This window comes from Canis lupus, chromosome 8 (genome assembly GCF_003254725.2).
Source record: "Canis lupus dingo isolate Sandy chromosome 8, ASM325472v2, whole genome shotgun sequence".
NCBI lineage: Eukaryota > Metazoa > Chordata > Mammalia > Carnivora > Canidae > Canis > Canis lupus.
The window spans coordinates 53,063,210-53,082,511 of NC_064250.1; the positions used below are offsets into that span (position 1 = coordinate 53,063,210).

General features: G+C 34.7%; 1 protein-coding gene and 1 long non-coding RNA gene across 24 annotated transcripts in view; one reads left to right on the forward strand and one right to left on the reverse strand.

Annotated features, from left to right (window-relative positions):
• Positions 1-17,714, forward strand: part of LOC112656967 (uncharacterized) — a 58,819-nt gene extending 41,105 nt beyond the window's left edge. Inside the window, exons 3-9 of one of the 6 annotated variants that reach the window (XR_004818087.2) lie at positions 3,602-3,675; positions 6,447-6,582; positions 6,709-7,327; positions 8,103-8,263; positions 12,118-12,223; positions 13,224-13,483; positions 16,791-17,714. This is a non-coding gene — a long non-coding RNA (uncharacterized LOC112656967). Of the gene's footprint in view, positions 1-3,601; positions 3,676-6,446; positions 6,583-6,708; positions 7,328-8,102; positions 8,264-12,117; positions 12,224-13,223; positions 15,306-16,790 lie in introns of those variants that run through there. The other 5 variants (XR_003134764.3, XR_004818086.2, XR_007412455.1 and 2 more) reach the window with 5 other exon arrangements.
• CEP128 (centrosomal protein 128) overlaps positions 1-19,302 on the reverse strand; it is a 400,883-nt gene that overhangs the window by 42,148 nt on the left and 339,433 nt on the right. For 9 of the 18 annotated variants that reach the window (XM_049113364.1, XM_025442560.3, XM_025442568.3 and 6 more), the window contains 2 exons: positions 17,671-17,760; positions 9,907-9,930 (listed from right to left, as the gene is read on the reverse strand). The exons of 1 other annotated variant lie outside the window; for it this stretch is intronic. In XM_049113364.1, coding sequence (XP_048969321.1) covers positions 9,907-9,930; positions 17,671-17,760 — 114 coding nt within the window. Of the gene's footprint in view, positions 1-7,273; positions 7,353-9,906; positions 9,931-17,669; positions 17,761-19,302 lie in introns of those variants that run through there. 8 more of the 18 variants (XR_003134759.3, XR_004818081.2, XM_049113366.1 and 5 more) reach the window with 4 other exon arrangements.

Below are 19,302 nucleotides of genomic sequence, written 5' to 3' on the forward strand. Positions count from 1 at the left end.
ACTTTTTCCGGTTTCAGTTTGAATGGGTTCCCAGGAAGTGTCAAGTTCGAACAAATCCAAAATTTTACAATGTAGCTCAGCCAAAACTGCTGAGATTCACCTGATTCTGGGTCAAAACTGTACAGAGCACACTGCGTTTTATTTGGTGTAAAGCCAATTTGACTGAACCTTTCAGGCAACTTCAATGAGAGGCTCATAGCCTTGGCAAAACCAAAAATGAACCTAGCCTGATCTTTGGTTTTGAAACAGCAAGTTCTGGCTTTACAAAGAGATAAAGGCAAGTTTTACTTAGCTTTAAGATTCTTACAAATACTTAGAAGAAGCACTGCAAATAATTAACAGTTATTTGGCCAGATTTACATACTTGAGTCAGTTATTTCCTGAGCTTAACCAGGACACTTCGGGAAGTACATTAACTCTATTGGCACCATATACTCCTAAGTGCCATAAAGGAGAATTTGGTGTTCTCACAAAGAATGGTGGTCCTTCTTCAACAACGTATGTGCTTGAAGAGTGGATCACACATGTAGGAGGATGAAGCACATTAGTGCTGGCTCAAGTGGGAAGGAAATAATTAAAAATAAAAACTCCAACAGCAATTGTCTACTGTAATGGCAGACATGTAAAGGAAGGATATATAGCGTGACTTGGTGATTTCCACAGAGACACACTGGCATTCTCTTGTACTCTTGGACACCAAGGTCTTGAAGATCTACTGGTGTGCATAGTTCAAATTTGTAGTATTAGCTGAATGAATCCTTTGGAGGTGTGCTAAAGGCCCCAACAGTTAAAAAAAAAAAAAAAAAAACCAAACCATATTTCCAAGAGTTTTCCAGTGTTGTGCAATTTTTTTCTCAATATAGGTAAATTTATGTATATATTTCTCCATATTGCTACAGGTTAGATTTATCCTATCAGTTATACCATCTCTTTTAGTACACACTGAAAACAAGGGAGATTGGATTGTTTTAGGTCACTTGGCTTTGAGAAGCGCATTAAATAATGACAAATTACAGCTATATTATTATACATTTGCTCTAAGTCAATGATTTTCAAAATTTTGAGTAGATACTCCCTAAAATATTTTTAAAGCTATGTATATCCCTTACCTTCCACCCCCACACATACATTTTTAAGTTTTCTAAACGTTTTTTATCATAAATTTAGGTAGCTGCAAAGGATGAAATTTCTGGAATATTGTAAATACTGACATTTTCAAATAAAACTCTTATATTACTCGTATAAACTTACCCAGGAAACTTTAAGTACCTCAATAATTTGTTACCACCATTTATCCACTGACAAAATAACTAAATAAGATCCTCCTTAAAAGACAGAAATTTTATATTGTTCTTTTGCCCTTTGAATTTATTTCCCATCTATTTTTCCCAGCAGACTTTTAACCTAATATAAAAAATATTTATGCTTGAAAGTCATTTTTATTGGCTATCCTATCATACTTCATCTTCTCTGTAACAAAAATGTATATATACAGAGAGAAAAATTAATTTCTAAAACGCCCCGTGACCATAATGCTCTGTTACATATTTTTATAGCTTGAATTATCATTACAATATTAGGTCTATTAATATTTTTGAGAAAAATTATTAAATGTAAACTATATAAAGACCTCAAAGCTTCTAAAAGTATTTCCCTTAATGGGATGGATACTGCTTTCTCTTCTCCTGTACTCAATTAGCTCATGTACCCAAGGGTAAGTGCTAACTTTTAAAAATAAGACAGGGTTATATTTCATTTCTATTTCTGGGTGGGTTTTTTTTTTGTTTGTTTCTATAGATTTAATCACTGAGAAATCTTGTTCACATAAAAAAGTACATGAGAATGAAAGTAGTTTGGTTATAACAATGTCACTCAATTTCTTGAATGCCTTCCTAGTTTTATGGCAAAGATTACATAGTGATCTGTCATCAAAAATTAATTTTAATGATCAGCTCGATTAGGTCCTCTTTCAATTTTGTTGAAAGCAAAGAATTAGAAACCACTTGACTCGCCAAAGGACTGTAATGTGGTTATTAAAGTCATCCACTTTCTGTTTTGGAAGGTATATGAAAGAGGCTTTATTTACTACCATGACTTGTCAAATGATTACAAGTGTTCTTTTGCTTAGAGGAATTTCATTGAATTCTACATATGCAAAAAGTATTGAGAAAAGTAAAAATCTTGCTACTGTTAATACCATTCTAACAGCCTAAATTTTTAATACTTTCATTTTATATTAACATTAAATATATTTTCATCAAAACCTTAAGGGTTGCAGATTGGCAAAGCTAGTCCTTATTGTCAAACCAATCAGCCAGATCAGGCTTGCTTTTTGGCAGAAAAAAAAGTCTGACTTCATTTCTCAATTCTATAAAATGTGTAAATGTGCCCTCTGTTGACTCCCTTTTGAATTATAATTCTAAGACAGATAAATAAATAAGACATGGAGCCAGGCCAAAGTTTGTCACCTGGATGAAATAAGACACTTTCAAGTATTTCTTTCCAACAATCAGTTTTGTTTTCTAGGGCTATACATTCTCTGATCATAGTAGGGTGGTAAAAGAGGTAAGGTCATATAATTGTCATTACTCTCCCTCAACATCAATCAACAATTTATGTTGATTTCAGAACACCCTCTTCTAATACCTCATATATCGAATAAAACTCTTTATCTTATCAAAAATATATGTATGACTAAGAGGAGCAAGGAGTGTTACCTTAGTGACTTGATTAAAGACGACATGAAGTGTCCCTCAAGTGTCCCTCCTTTGGCACCCTGAAATGCCTCGGGGAATCTCCCATCATGGAACCCAGGAGAGGTGAAAGGTAGGCCATTCTTTTGTAAAGTGGAAAGAGATTGAATAGGAAAACTTGGCTTCTTCAAGCAGTCATTTTAGGACTCTGCTCCAAATGCCTATAGAAGCTAAGGACTTAAAGATGAATTCTCTTAAAGCTATTGGCATCTCAAGATCCCTTGGAAAATATTTGCATACTCTTAGGAGTGTACTGCTCCAGTTTGAAGACTAACTCACCAGCTATCTTTGAACATTACCCTCAGGGACAGCATGAATTATTTCATCATAAAATTAGGGGAAAAAAAAGTTCTGCTAACACATTTCCATTCCCTCTGTTTTGGCAAAACGTGTCACAGGCACAAAAGACTATGTAAAATATATACATGAAGTTTGAAGAAAATGACAATTCTTTGTCATTTTAATTAGCATTTCCCTGTTTATTAATGAACCTGAATATGTTCACATATTTCTTTTTCAACTGAAATTCTTGCTCATATATTTTAACCTCTGCTTTTTTTTGAAATCTGGGTTGTTTCTCTTTTTCTAATTGCTTTGTTGGCAATAAAATTTGGATGGATATAAATTGATTTGGATACAAATTGCTACTCAGCTATATATTTTGCCACAAATATAGTCTAAGTATGCTTTTCTTTTCCCTCTTTTTATGTTGCCTTTTGACTTACAGAAGTTCTTAATTTCAATGTGGTCACATCAGCTAAATCCTTTTGGATCTTTTTAGAGCTTTTTATATAGACAGTAACACTATTTAGAAAATAATGATAGTTTCACTGCTCTGGCATGCATAGTATCTAATAGAAGCTGTGGAATGGGGCATCCTTTTCTTGTTCCGGTCTCAAAGGAGGACTTTCAAAATGCTAAGGTAAGGTTTGCCATTGGGTTTTTTTCATATGATTTAAATTAGTAAATTCTCTTTTATTCTTAGTTTGCTAAAAGGTTTTTGAGGATGATAATGATATCATGAGAGTAAATGCTTCTTATTCATCTACTGAGATGACCATATTAAATTTATTTCTCCTTAATCTGTCACATGGTAAATTACATTGATTGATTTTCTAATATTAAACCAACTCTGAATTCCTGGAATAAACTCAGTTTATTCATGATGAATTATCCTTTTAATACATCCCGGATTTATTTTGCTAATATTTTGTGTATAATATTTTTGCATCCATGTTAATGCATGAAAAGTCCCTTAATTTCCCTTATTTATACTTTCTATGTCTGGTTTTGTCTCGAAGGTTATGCCAACTCATAATGAGTTTGGCATATTCCCTCTTTTTCTAGTTTCTGGAAGAGTTTTTATAAAATTAAAATCATCTGTTCCCATAACATTTGGTAGAACTTATCTAAAAATTTATTTAGGCTTGGTGGCCCTTCTGGAGAAAATTGTAATTGATTAAAAAATGTTGATGATACTTATTATTTTTAAAAATTTACTTATGCTATATTATTTCTTCTTAGTTCTGGAAAATTGTATTTTTCTAGGAATTTAGTTATTTCTCTTAATTTGCAAATGTATAATTGCAAACTAATTCACAATACCCTTGTATGTGGTTAAATTTTCAATAGCTATAGTTACATCCACTTTTTCATTCTTGTAGTATTCATTTTCTTTTTAAAGATTTTATTTATTGATTCATGAGACACACACAGAAGCAGAGATGTAGGCAGAGGGAGAAGCAGGTTCCCCACACAGAGCCTGATGTGGGACTCGATCCCAGGACTCTGGGATCACCGGGATCACGACCTGAGCCAAAGGCAGATGTTCAACCACTGAGCCACCCAGGCGCGCCCCGTATTATTCATTTGTATCTTTTTTTTTTCTTCATCAGTCATGCTGGATATTGGTCGTTTTTGTTCTTTTTAAAAAACCAGCTTTGCTTTATTAGCCCTGCATGTTGCATGTTTGTTTTCTATTCATTATAATCCTTTCTCTATCTTTTCCTGTCTTTTGCTCTTTTTTTTTTAAGGTGTTTGTGTCATGCTTTAATTTCTTATGTTGGGTGATAAGCTCATTTTTTATCTTTCTTTTCTTATAAAAGCATATAAATCATTAAGTTTCCCCATAAATACTACTTTTGCTGTAGCATTCATATTTTATAACACAGTGTTGCTATTATTCAGTTCTATGTATTTCAGAATTTCTACTATAATTTATTTTCTGACTTTGAGTTGTTTAAAAATTTACTTTGAAATTTCCAAAAGTTGGGCAGCTTGGGTGGCTCAGCGGTTTAGCACTGCCTTCAGCCCAGGGCGTGATCCTGAGGACTCAGGATCAAGTCCCATGTCAGGCTCCCTACATGGAGCCTGCTTCTCCCTCTGCCTGTGTCTCTGCCTCTCTCTCTCTGTCTCTCTTCTCTGTGTTTCTCATGAATAAATAAAAATAAAATCCTTTTTTTAAATAAAATCTTAAAAAAAAAAAAGAAATTTCCAAAAGTCTATGGCTTATCTGATTCTCTTTTTTTGAATCCCAGAGCTAGTTACATAATTCTTATCACTGAATTCTGGCCCGGAAATGGATAGACATAAAATATGCAAATTCTAATTTCTACTAAAGGGAAGTTATGTGCTCTCCCTTTCTTTCTTTTGTTCTGTTACAATGCAAATATAAGGGCTGGAGGTGGTATAGGTGTCTTAGATCACAATGGGAAGCAGTATTTTGAGGAGAGACAGAGGAGCAAAAAGACAAAAGTAGCCTGGGTTTCTGACACCATGTCTGTCATAGAAACCATATATTTGGATTGTTAGACAAGAGAGAAATAAATTTCTATCTTGCTTAATCCACTATTACTTTTGGAGTTCTCTATTAACTAAAGTCACACCTAACTCTAATATGAAGGTGTGTGATTATCATAGTATTAATGAAAATGAAATTAAAGACAGATTGGAGAGTCGACATGAAAAACTCCATCTGTATCTCCAGTCTGAATTGTCTTATATTCCTTTTGAGCTTCCTCAAATGACTTACTGCACTGTCTCTATCTCCTCTTCACCCTTGACCTCCTACTTAGCAAGTTCACTAGTTCCCTTCTCTAAACAAGGGCATCCATTTAACCCTGCCTTTTTGGCACCAAGTGCCCAATCCCTAATTTTTGGAGCACATTTCTAAAGTTGCAATATCTCCAACATGCACTTTCCTCTATTCCTACCCGCAGACTTTCTCCACTGCACTCTGCCCTGCACGGAACTACAACATTTGCATTCCTACACACCACATTTACTGCTCCACAAGCCCTGATAAGAAACCATTAGTGGCTCCCTATTGTCTAAATGGCATGCTACCACTTTAACTCTTGTAGTAGTAGGTAACTGACAGAATGCAAATAGTTTTTGTTCACAGACATGCAAAACAATGTTGTCTGGGAGGTTCAATTGATTTTCTTCATTTGGAAGAAGCCAGTTTTGCATCAATTTTAAATTCACTTCAGCACTATAGTACCTACATCTGTGTGGCTCTTTGCTCCTTTAAGTCACTTGTAACATATTTCTCATTCTCTCATTAATTAATGAGTTAAACACATTTGTCATGATTTCAGTTCGTATTTGTGTAAGAGCCATGATTTCATAATTTTACTTTTTTTTTGAAAAATATTCTTTTAACAAACTGTTTATTCCTTACTATCTTCAAAGTTTGATTGCAGCCCCAACATGGGATGCTTTCTCTAGCTCTTTCTGCCTGCAACGACTAATTCTTCACATTTCAGCGATGAATCTAATCTCCTCCATCATGTCCTCGTTCCTACAAAATGCATCGTGTTTTATTCAGGTGGTGTAGACACTGTATTTTTATCTTATATAATTAATTTATTTACATGTAAGTAACTTCTCTCCTCAATGAAAGTACAGGTTCCTTGAGAGAACTGATCACAGATTTTTCTTTTCTTCCCTTCAGCGTCAACACAGTGCCTTATATAATATCAAATAAATATCCACTGCTATGTCTTATCCACGGCTCATCAACTGGGGCTATCAGTCGAGATTTTTTTTTTCCAGGTTTTTTTTTTTTTGGGAATCAACCTGCTTTATTTTGGCTGAAAGCTGGTTCCTTCCTAAAACTTCACATTAAACTTTAATGAGGATCATAAGAGCTTTTGTGAAACATCAAATAAAGTATAATACTAATAGGAAAGGCTAGGGAAAGAAAATAAATTGATGTGCTTCTGGGGAATTTTTCCCTCAACTACTGAACTGGTTTCTGTATCTACCTCTATTCACAAAAAGTCTTATGTGAGGGTCATATATGCACAGTTTGGCCTTCATTCTCTCCTTCTACAAAAGCTTATACATTGTCCAATGTATATAAGGAGTTTTTGATAGCCTCTGGGATGTTTTTGCAAATAAAATGGAATTTCTAATCCAAGAAGCTTACCTGCTAGTGAAGGAGAGGGAAAAGTTGAGGAAGAGGAGAAAAGTGGACACATGAACGTGACATAAGCATTTGGATCACTGGTGACAAGCCAAAAAATCAAGGTGTTCATATTGAGGAAAAGACCATCTTATTTTCATGTATTGTAAGTACTGAACCTTTCAAATCTCCTAATGAAACAATGAAATTTCAAACTTTTACAAATTTCTAACACCATAACATACATCCTGCATTCAACACTTTTTATGTTAATACCAACCCAACCAAATGTAGACCACCAACACTTTTATATGGTTTAAGTGTTGAGTGGTGAGAGACAAATAAATGATCTTGAGATTACGTTCAGCATATTTGATTTTATGAACTATAAAACACTCTACCAGTTGAATAGTCTACCAAGTGTATTAAATCTGCTGCTTATAGTGCCATATGAAGTCAAAGAACTTCATAATATTTGAACATTAACATTATTACTAAGCATTTTCATTTTTATGGTTTTACTTATGATAATTATTTCAAATTAAAACCATCTTGAGAAAACTGCTACTTTAAAAAACCTCGTCCATTTAATCAATTTTATTTTACTCATGATGATTTTTTATTTTTACCTTAATTCCTAAAGGAACCCTCAGAATAAGGCACTTAAAATCATACTCCATAGTACTTTTAGTAAAGAGATTATATAAATACAAGACTAACAAATGCTACTAAAATTTATAGGCTTCTGGTTGTTGTTTGTATAATTTTCAGTTTTGCATGGCATACTGGTATAATTAAAATGATTAAATAAGAAATAATAAGCAATCACATAATGATAACCTAACATTTGTTTGGCCCTAATTATTTTCACATATATTTTGCCTTTTAATTCTCACAACAACCTGACAAAGTAAGTTTAATTATTATTATCATTTTTACAGATGAAGGAATCAAGAAAGAAATGACTTGCTAAATGTTGTATAAGTGGCATTTTGTATGCTGAACCCAAGTCCTCAGTCTCAAAATTTCTGTTTTTGTTCATACTTTTAAAAAGACCATTTAATTCACAAGCCAAATTCTGTTGGCAAGACACCTCCTAAGGGTAAGTAAAATATATGTGGAAGAACACTAAACATTTTATTCACCTACAATGTCATCATACTGAAACTGAGAAGGTCAGTGTAATTTCCAAATGGCCCAGTTAAATCTAAGGAATAGATTATTTATCCACTAGAGTCTGGACACTGTCAATCAAAATCACTTGCTTACACAGGACTAAAATGTGCTCCATTAGCATCTTTCCATTTCTTACATTCACAAAATAAATATTTTATTCTTTATTAGCCACATTGTTTAAAGGTTTCTTATTTTTTTCCTGTTCATTAAAAACATACAAAGAAAAAAGAAAAATCACCACTAGTCCCAAGTCATTCTTAATATTTTGTGTGCTTGCTTTCTGAAAGTCTTTTTTAACACAAAATATTCAATATTTGTATCATACTGTTTATATACCTGTAGATTCTACTGCCCTCTCCCCCCATATAACAGCATGACAATATTTACTTTTGAAAAATATGACTTTTTATGGCCGAATAATCTTTCATCGTAAGGTGGTATCATAATTTATTTTACAATTCTTCCAATTCACGTGGTTTTTATTACAAAAAGGTTTATTTATAAAAGTAATATAGTATTTTATAAAACTTGAGAAAATAGAGAAAGGAATGAAATCACAGTCCTAACTTTGGTCTAACAAGTCACTTGCATGAGTTTTGCTCAGTCTCTTCTATTCTTTCATTTATTTACTTATTTATTTGAGAGAGAGCATGCTAGGGAGCATGAGTGAGGAACAGAGGGAGAGGGAGAAACAGATTCCCCACTGAGCAGGCAGCCTGATGAGGGGCTCAATCCCAGGACCCTGATATCATGACCCAAGTGGAAGGCAAATGCTTAACCAACTAAGCCACCCAGGTACCCCAGTCTCTTCTACTCTTTATTCATATGCCTATCACTGAAATACACATGATTTTTTTTTCCAATTTGTTTTCTATTATAAGCCTTTTCTATAATCATAGTGGCATGTTGGGTGGAAAGTCCACACTTTATCTAACCATTCATTACTATATTGTCAAACAATAAGCTGCCCCCATTTTTTCCTAAAATCATTTAAAATAAATAATTTCACAATAAATATTGCAAGTGCATAGTCTTCACATTCATGCATCTTAACAAATTTATTCTCTAATGCTAGACTCCTACAAATAAGGTTATTGAGAAAAGGCTGACCAGCTTTTAACATTATTTTGGTTATTTGGGTATTGGTGAAAACAATACACAAAAATACTGAGGTTGAATATCTGCACTTCAAAGTATAAACAGCATCCCAATCTCAGCTTTTGATCAACCAGTCCTTTTAGTGATTGGGAAATACAGATGCAAATATATAGTATATTGATTACATTTAAACTGATTACATTTTCCATAGATTAGTACATTTTAGGATCATCAGTCTTGAAAGAGCAGTGAACACTTAAATATGTACATTTTTGTTTTTTTCTCTTTTTTCACTTCAAAAATCTGTATCCACATACCTTTCAGGTATAGTTTAGTTTATTTTCCCCTTTGAATCCTAGATGTAGTTTTAGAAATGCTTTCTGGAACTGCTTCTTTTGGGGAGTGATCTGAAATCCCCTCAGGACACAGCAGTAATTCTGACAGAAGGAGAAAAAAAATGCCCCAACTTACCGTTTCTAATGCATTTACACGGTCCTGCAAATAAAGCATAATGCAGAATTATTAAAACAAAGCTATTAAAAATCACTTCAAGTTTACTCAACTTTCAGATTGTCTACTTATCCTCTATTAATAATGATGTTTTTGAAAATCTTAAAAAATGAAAACTCCTACTCAGGATGATTTCTACATTAGAGTCATGAAAGGATCACTGTATCACTGTACTTATCTCAGTTAGCATTAGGACTGCAAGGTTTAATGGTAAATATCATAAACTCAAGTACAGTGAATCACTTTTGCATTGGCAAAATTATCTACTTAAGGACTTATAAGTATTACATACGTTTGAATATATGAACAACTAGATGATAGTAGTGACATAAAAAAAGACTGTAGCACACATACCAGCTCTCAGATACACACCACAAAGCGTGATTTGGAAAGTAAAGTTCAGACATGAAGAATAACTCAATCAATTAAAATTAAGAAGTAATTTGTTAAGTGAAACAAGGCAGGAAAAATAAACAAGAAAGATGTTACATGAAGCCAATCTTGAAGCCAGATGGACCTTCTTCATCTATAGTATCTTTGAAGGTTTCACAGAAATCTGGGTTTTAAAAAGGGTAACTGACAATATGGCTAAAAAGCTGAACGATTAAGTAATGGTTGCATTCTCAAAACGATCGCTGGATTCTCAACTCCTTTCAGAGCTGACAGCTACATACAGGAAGTCTTTACCAATTAAAAGAGGCTGAATTTGACAGAGGTGAGTCTAAAGATTTAAGAAAATAGAAAGCCATCTTTTTTGAGAAGATCAAAGCCACTTTTCCTTCTCTTCTTTCATTTTAAGAAATGGGAGGAGATGTGTGAAATCTGGATTTGCTTTTTGTTTAATCAAGATAATCATTTGTCCTAAGAGGCAAACGGGGAAACTGCTAGAGAGAGCTATACTCAGCTCGGCTCTCTTGGAGTCTTACAGGGACTGAAGTGGACTCAGGACACTTAGGAGCAGCAAGAACTTGGCAATCACTGCCATACTCCCAGTCTTACCTAACATAGAGAGGCCTTGCCTTTGAGGACTTCCACAATCTGACCTCATACCCTCAGACTGGGAAACTGAGTTGAACATTTCTACCTTTTAAACATTTTGCTATCTGGGTACACGTTAAATGAATATATTATGCAAAATCAGCCCAAAGCAGACTGTTCTTAGCAATATAATCTGTTTAATTGCATACTCCCAGTCTTACCTAACACAGAGAGGCCTTGCCTTTGAGGACTTTCACAATCCAACCTCCTATCCTCAAACTGGGAAACTGAGTTGAACATTTCTACCCTTTAAACATTTTGCTATGTGGGTACAAGTTAAATGAATATATTATGCAAAATCAGCCCAAAGCAGACTGTTCCTAGCAATATAATCTGTTTTTTAATTGCATTTTGTTGGCATACTTGAGAGAACTTCACCCGTGCCCCCATAATTTTCATGAAATAACTGCTGTTTTGTTGGTGACTTGTGTACTGTCACTTTTGAATGCTTCATAATAAATGCATATGATAATGCCTCAAGGGGGCTTTGATCTATTGTTACCAGGCATCTAATTCACAGTCCATCTGGGACAAAACCATTCAGCAATGCTTTATCATCCTTTGCAGATTGAACAGAAGAACCTCATTAGATACCTTACAGAGACAGAAATAGCCTTTGGGCAGTATCACATTTATGTGAACCATCTTGGAAGGCTTAAAATATTTACAGCCACTATTTGGGCCTTAAGTTTCCCCCATACTATATATTTATGGGCTCATATTATTTAGGATTAGCACATTCTCAAAGCAAACATACTAGTTTTAAAAGCACACATAAACTAGCTTGAAATCAGAGATTTCATATGATGTCAAAACAGCAGAATTAAATTTTGTCTGTCTTAATTCAGATCTCAGTGTTTGGCAAAGATAAACTGATATAATTTATGTATCAAGGTCTTCATTTTACTTGAATATTTGTTACAAGATTTTAAAAGAAATACACACCATTGCAGACTGCATCTTCGTATCCTCACAGAATTTATGTAATGAAACCCTAATCCCCAATGTGAGGGCATTTTAGAGATCGGACCTTTGGGAGATAATTAGTTCATGAGGAGCCCTCATGATGGGATAAGTGCCCTTATAAGAAGTGACACAGAATGTCTGTTTCTCTTCTGCTCTCTGCCACGTAAGGATATGATGAAAAAAGATGGCCATCCACAGCCAGGAAGAAGGCCCTCACCAAGGACTGAATCTGCCAGCATCTTGATCTTGGACTCCTTCCTCAGCCTCCGCAACTGTGAGAAATGTTCGTTGTTTAAACTACCCAGTCCATGGTAATTTGTTGTAGCAATCCATGCTGACTAAGACATGTGCCTAGTCTTTAAGACTATGAACACAAATGATCAGAGAAAACTCCATTTTGTTAAAATATAAAGATGAAGAAATGATTTACTCCAATACAATTTACTTACATCGTTTCATCTATAACCTACTTCATTCCAAATTGGTACTGAGATAGCTTTCTATGAAAAATGTAATATGTTATCAAAATGAGAACATTAGGGCAGTAGGCAATTCAGTTCATTAACCTGAATTTCAATAATTCAATTTGCCAATCAACAGCAGCTAATAGAATACCAGCCATCACTGCAAATTAGGGAGCTTCATCTAACTTGTACAGTTCTTTGGTATTAATACATAGGCTATCGATACAAAGAAACTACTCCTAGTCTTTAGGAACTTAACTTGCTAACTTGCTTTTAAAAGTTAAGAAATGCTTTGAAAATTTAAATGGATGACTTCCTTTTTGGCAGATAAGGTTATTATAATTCTCTATATAAAAGAATTAGGCTACTGCAAATATTTATTCTCAAACAAAATATCTCCACACTTCCTTTCTTGTTCTTCTTATTAAAATAAAGGTAACTTAAGCCAATACCGTGGCACTCATACAGCCCATGAAACAAATGCCAGTATATGCCTTAGAATGAACATATAAGTACATCACAGTAAATTATATTCTTCTTTACCTCTTCCACTCTCACCAGAAGTGCAGTGTTTTGTTGTTGTTGTTTAATCTCCAATTTTCATTTCAACAGATTTTATCTTCAAACTCAATCCAAAAGTTCAACACTCACCCACACCTCCTACTGTGAACACACACTCCCATGGAAAATAAGAAGACTGCATCAGACATTCTCTGAGGCTATTTTCAAATATTATTATCTACAAATTTTCTTTATTTTCCTTTTTAATTTTACTTCTGCTCTTGTTTTTGTTTTTGTTTTGTTTTTTAGCCCAAACTGTCTTCTGCCAGAACCCTCCTGATTACTTTCAAGTTTATCTCAACTCCTCTAATCTCCCCAGATCACCAAGCATACAGTAAGAGCCCTGATTTGCAGTGGTAGGAACTCATGCTCTGTGGTCAGTTTGGGTTCCCCTTATTGTGTGGTGACCTGTAGCAGAGGAAAAGAAGTGGAGTGAGAAGCCAAATTGAAGTCAATGCTTATGTGGTTGGAGTGGGAACTGAAGCATAAACTTTCAGATGAAAAAGAAGGTGTGCAAAATACATCCATACTTGGATCCTGAACAGCACTGGGACATTAAAAGGGGGGTGGGAAGGTAGGAGGAACCAAGAGGGCAGAGAGCCTCCAAAAATAGTGAAGATGCTCTCACTAAAGTCACGATATTTCAGGTGGTTTTAATACCAGTCATTCTTATTTTTGTAGTCAAGGACTTTGAGAGTCTGATGAGACTTGATCTTCTCCCCAGGAAAATGTACATTATCCACAATATACACATAATTCTGCAAACACTTTGAGGACAACTGCAGACTCTCAGAGGCCTTCGAGTCCTTTTACCACAAACAAAAACACTTGAAATAAGATGTTAGAATATTAAATAAATTATTTTGTTAAGCTGAATCTATTGATTTCTCCTATATGAAGTATTTCTGGATAAACAACACCTATAAGAAAGAAATAATTGGGAGTGGAAGGCTAAACAAAAATCAAAGGAAATGTAGCTTCAATGTTTTGGAGAAAAAAGTTCTTAGGGGGGAAAAACCTATTTTGTTGCTATTGACTTTTTATGACTGTTCTTTCATTTCATCTAAGGAGGGGAATGGTCTAAGAAACAGCTAAAATGGAAACAATTATTTAATGTTTACTCTAAAAATTATATACATACTCACTGTACAGCCACTGAGTTCCAATGTAGAGTGTTAGCTATTCTTTACAATGTGAATATTACACACAATTTTTGAGTATCAATAATGCTGCTAAACAACACACTGTAATTCATTCTGCGCTTGGCAGATCAGGAAGGGAGAGGAATATTTTGGAAGAGGTCTACAACATATGTACTATAAAAAGATGTATTTTAAATTTTATGATGAGGTTAGTAACCTGCCTTGAGCTGTATATGTACCCCTCTTCTACTTGGTCACAAGGTTGTACATTGGAATTTATAACCGAACCGAGACAAATATATTAGCATCATTGGAGATGGGCAAATATTTGCAGGCTAAGTTAGGAAACGAGTGCTATATGGATTGCTGGTATCTGAATCCCTGATCATTAATGGTTTGATTCAGCCAAGCCAATCAATGAGACACATTGATTCATCCATCCCATCTAAGAGATGAATCAGAGGCCTTATAGGTCTAAATAATCAGTTTTGCCTCTGGTAAGTACAGCTGAACAGGCCTGATGACTTCATCACAATAATGCAGCATTTTCCACTGACCTATGAAAATATACAGTACTGGTATGAGGATATAACAAGAGTCACTCTTCCAAGTCTAAGTATCTTTAAGAGTACAGAATAATTCTGGAAACTTCACTGGGACTGAAGATCAATGATAGACAAATGATTTTCAAATTATTGGGACTCCCTCCATTACTGTTCCAAAAACAAAAAACCTTTCTGGTGAAAGAAAAATCCACTTGGCTTCACCCAGAGATACCACTGTGTGGCATTTTGCCTGTCAAATGTTAACTCTGTTTAATCAATGCTCACACTTTATCTGCTACTTCCTATATAAAGGATATAAAATGAAATACAAGTATGTGCAGTTTTTTCTCTATGAATTTCCACATGGCAATATTGTCAACCATTTTTTTAATAATTAAAAGAGCTGGAAATAATTCCAAATATATTCTTTTCTAAAATTCAAGATATTAAAGTGAAAGAAAGAGAAAAGGCCTTTATTAGTCATCACAAAAAAATGAATGTTTCACATAGTGATTTAAAATAAATTAAAACAACTGCAAACAACCTTAACATTGCAACACCAAGAAAAGTTTTAAAATATAGCATAAGTTGACTTTGAATACACCAAATTAATCAATAATCTATATGTAAAATTGTGTTATCTATTAAAAGGTAAAATTACACTTAAGACAAAATTTAGAACAAGTGGCATGAGAGCAGCATGTAGTGTTTTCCCAACCATCCAGAGTTCATTTTACCCATCAGTGGATACCTGTAGTCTATCCTTATTAATTTATTTCACTAGCTGCTTAAGTGTCCTTTTTAAATAATCCACTACAGGATTTGAAACAACACAGAAATACTGAAAACTACAGCAACACATCAAGATTTTGTCTAGAAAGTTGTCAATGACCAACCTCCCCTATCCCCACACTCCCCAGCATTTTGACTTATCAAGAAAAGCCAGTTTAAAGGGAGGTATCATTTCTTAGCCTAGAGGGAGTACCCAGTAACATTCCTTGTTGCACCTGCTTTTTACTTAGGGTATGGCAAATCCCTAATAGAATCAGAAGCAGGATTTATGAATAGAGTCAAAATATGTGCTCCATACTTCTGATCTGTTCTTTCATCCACTACCACTGTCATGATAGAGACTTAAGACAGCCACGCCTCTGTAGAGTTCCTCAGCAACACTCTCAGGTTGCATTTTTGCTTTGCAGTCTTGCTAGGAGGCAATCATCAACCCTTCTACTTTGACATTGTTTGTGTTATGGTTTGACCCTGTTCAGAGAATCTGAGATTGCACTTGCACCGAAGGGGGATGTGTGCATGTGTCTGTTGGGGCATTTAGTGGTGCAGGGAAAACGAAGAGAAAGACAGAGAAATGGGGCTCTGTTGTTTTTGTTTCAACAGATTTCCCACTGGAAAATGGATCCTGAGAGGCAAAGTAGGGTTTTGCTTTAAATCCCTGTAAACTCTTCCAGTCAACTGTATAAAACTAAAACCAAAAAAATCTCAGATTTATCCTTTATGTTTCAGTTCACGGAGAAAAGCCATGAGGCTTCTTTCCTTTTTTTTTTTTTTTCCTTTAAAATGAAGAATCGCATTAAGACTCTTCTTTCATGCACAATGTTATGTGGTGCACAGGTGCCTAGATGGTAAGACTACAAACAAAACGAAGGGCAAAATATACAGAATCTTCCTCCTCCCAGAACTGTGCAATTCCACAGTGAACCTGTTGGTAACAGGTAACAAGAGTTCCGTGAATGACATCTAAACCAGCGAACAACCAAAAATTATTTGCAAATAACACGAAGGCTATGATGGTGGTTAGGGGCAATGCAAATTACAACCAGTGTAATTTCAAAGATTGACTGTCCCCCAAAAGAGAGGTAGGCACAGAGTTGAATAGTAGGGGGAAAAAGGCAACAACCCAGAAACCAAAACACCATATTTTTCCCCCAAAGATTTACATTTTCAAAAATAAAGTACATGTCTCCAGGGGTGAGGTTAGTCATATATCAGCTGAATATGCTCTGAACTCATATGCAAATCTTAGTGCAGCAGTGATTATGGCATAATTTATGAGTAGGTTTGTGTCATGAACAAATTGTGGAAAACAACAGGGTATCCTTTTTTTTTTTCCTCAGGGTATGTATCGAACTGTCACCAAACATAGCTGGCCTAATGAGACTCCCTAAGGATGGCATCTCCTTTGAATCCCTCAAGGGCACACATTTTCCAGACCTCTAGGAGAAGATTATTCACAGAGAAACCCACATAACCATGGAACCCACTATTCCAATCACCTTCTTCCTGAATATTTCAATCACAGCACTTGGTTGGTGACCATCGTGCATGTCACAAGCTGAGTGGTTAAATGGTACAAGCAAACAGTCCACTTTGGGAATTCAACTGCTAACCTTTGAGCAGTTCCAATAATTCACATCTTAAATTACATGTAGTCATTTACTCGGGTGTTTTCAGGAATTAAAGCACAAGGAACAAGTCTTAGAGGCTCTCTTACCCTTATTCCCATATTCCTCTGTGAGCTCCTATATAGTTACCTCTCACTGTTCTATATTAAAGACTATTAAAAAAAATAAAGACTATTGATAAGGATAATCAGACATAAGCAGACTATTGAAAAGGATAATCATACATAAGCAGATGGTTTTAAAATAATGTGGTTGGCTGACATGAGTTAGGTTTTTCTTGCCTCCTACTCAGTTTGACTGAGATTAAATTATTATTAATCCCCATTTCCTGACATACAAGCACAGGTGGGAAGGGAAAGATAGTTAAAGGACTTAAAACTAACCTCAATTTATCTGTACTCTGGCCATCAATGGTGCACTATTCTTAGTATCCAAGAAAACTGAGGAAAAACCCCAACAACCTAGTTTCTAGTTACACTTAGGAGATGCATACCTGAAGGCTGACTTACCCTGCATGTCCTAGAATAAGGTAGATATATTTTGACTTTCAGTTCTAAATACCCTAAATATTCCTACCTATGAAATACTTAACTGCTTTTTCTTCAATTTGAGCTTCATTCTGATTTTTCATTGCAGTCTGACTAGCATCTTCCCATGGTGGAATTTTAAACAGTTGCTTTGGCTGTTTAAAAGAGATGTGAGTAAAGAAAAAGTTGGAAAGCTCTATTGTCTTAAAATATTCAAAAGCACTATAGTCATAGCGATAAAAATAACACCAATTAGACTATAATAATTTCTACTTAATTTTTAATTTCTGTATTTAGAAAATGATATCACACTGTATTCTTAAAATGTTTTCCCCAAATAATCCCTTACCCAACTTAAACACACAAATTTTAGGGAAATCATTACTTGAAATATAAAGGATTTTATTCTTCTATATTCTTAAAGGATTATAGAGCTACAATTCATTAGGATTTTAGAGCTCAAGTATCCTCAAACTGTCATGCTTTCTTTCACACATCCCTAGAAGTAACTAATCCTAAATTTCAAACAAAGTCTATACATATAATAAATAAGGTGGGAGCTCACTAATGGACATACCTAGACAGTTTTAACTGGTCATGAAATCTAATTTTAGCCCTCACAACCTTACCTGTGGATAATGCAGTGCTGATGTAATATAATTTTAGGAGTTCAGGAAGGTCTGCTTACTCAAAATTATGCTTTCCTTCCATTTGCAAAATTATTAAAAATTCTACCAATAGAAATTTATTCTTTGCCTCTCCCTATTCCAGTTCATCTTTCAAAAGGCAAACAATCTTGGGATAGAAAGCCATTAAACTAGTTCATTCTAAGGTAGGGATCAGCAAAGTAGACCACTGTAACCTGTCACTTGTTTTTATAGGCCCACGAACTAAAAATGGTTTTTACACTTTTATTTGGCTAAAGAAAAATCAAAGTAAGAATAATATTTTATAACATGTGAAAATTACGTGGAATTCAAATTTTAGTTTCCCTAAATAATTTTTATTGGAACACAGCCCATTCATTTCTTTACATATTGTCTATAGCTGCTTTCATTCTGAATGGCAGAGGTGAGTGGTTGGGAGACAGCAGATAGCCTGTAAAATTGAAAATATTTAGAATCTGGCCCTTTACAAGAAGTTTGGCAACCCTTTGTTCTAAGGTGTCAGTATCCTATAAGAATTACTTCCTGCCTCACAGAGGGAGGTCATCCTATAGCAAAATAACCTCTGTCAGTTTCCAGAAGGAGAAGATAAGGTGAAACACACAGACAAGGGGCAAGAAAAGACAACAGGAACCAGAAAACTTTTACCCAATTTTTAAACTTAAAAATAACATTGCAAAGTTGTATATGTATAAATGCATATATCCAGAATATAAATCATTTCTCAGGCCATAAAGGTATCTTCTCTTTGTCCTTTATTCCTTTTATCTATCATTTTTTTCCTTCCTTCCTCCCTCTCTCTCTCTATCCCTCCCTCCCACTTATTTAATCCATCCACATTCATTCACATTTATTGAGGCAGACAGTTTGTTGAACATTGGTACATAGTTATCAACAAGAAAGATAAGGTCTCTCTGCCTTCATGGAGTTTCCTTTCCATAGAAGACAAAGACATAAAAAGATATTCCAAAACCATGATGGGGGGGTCAGGGCAGAGATTTACTTTAGACAGGTTAGTCAGATATCCATGAA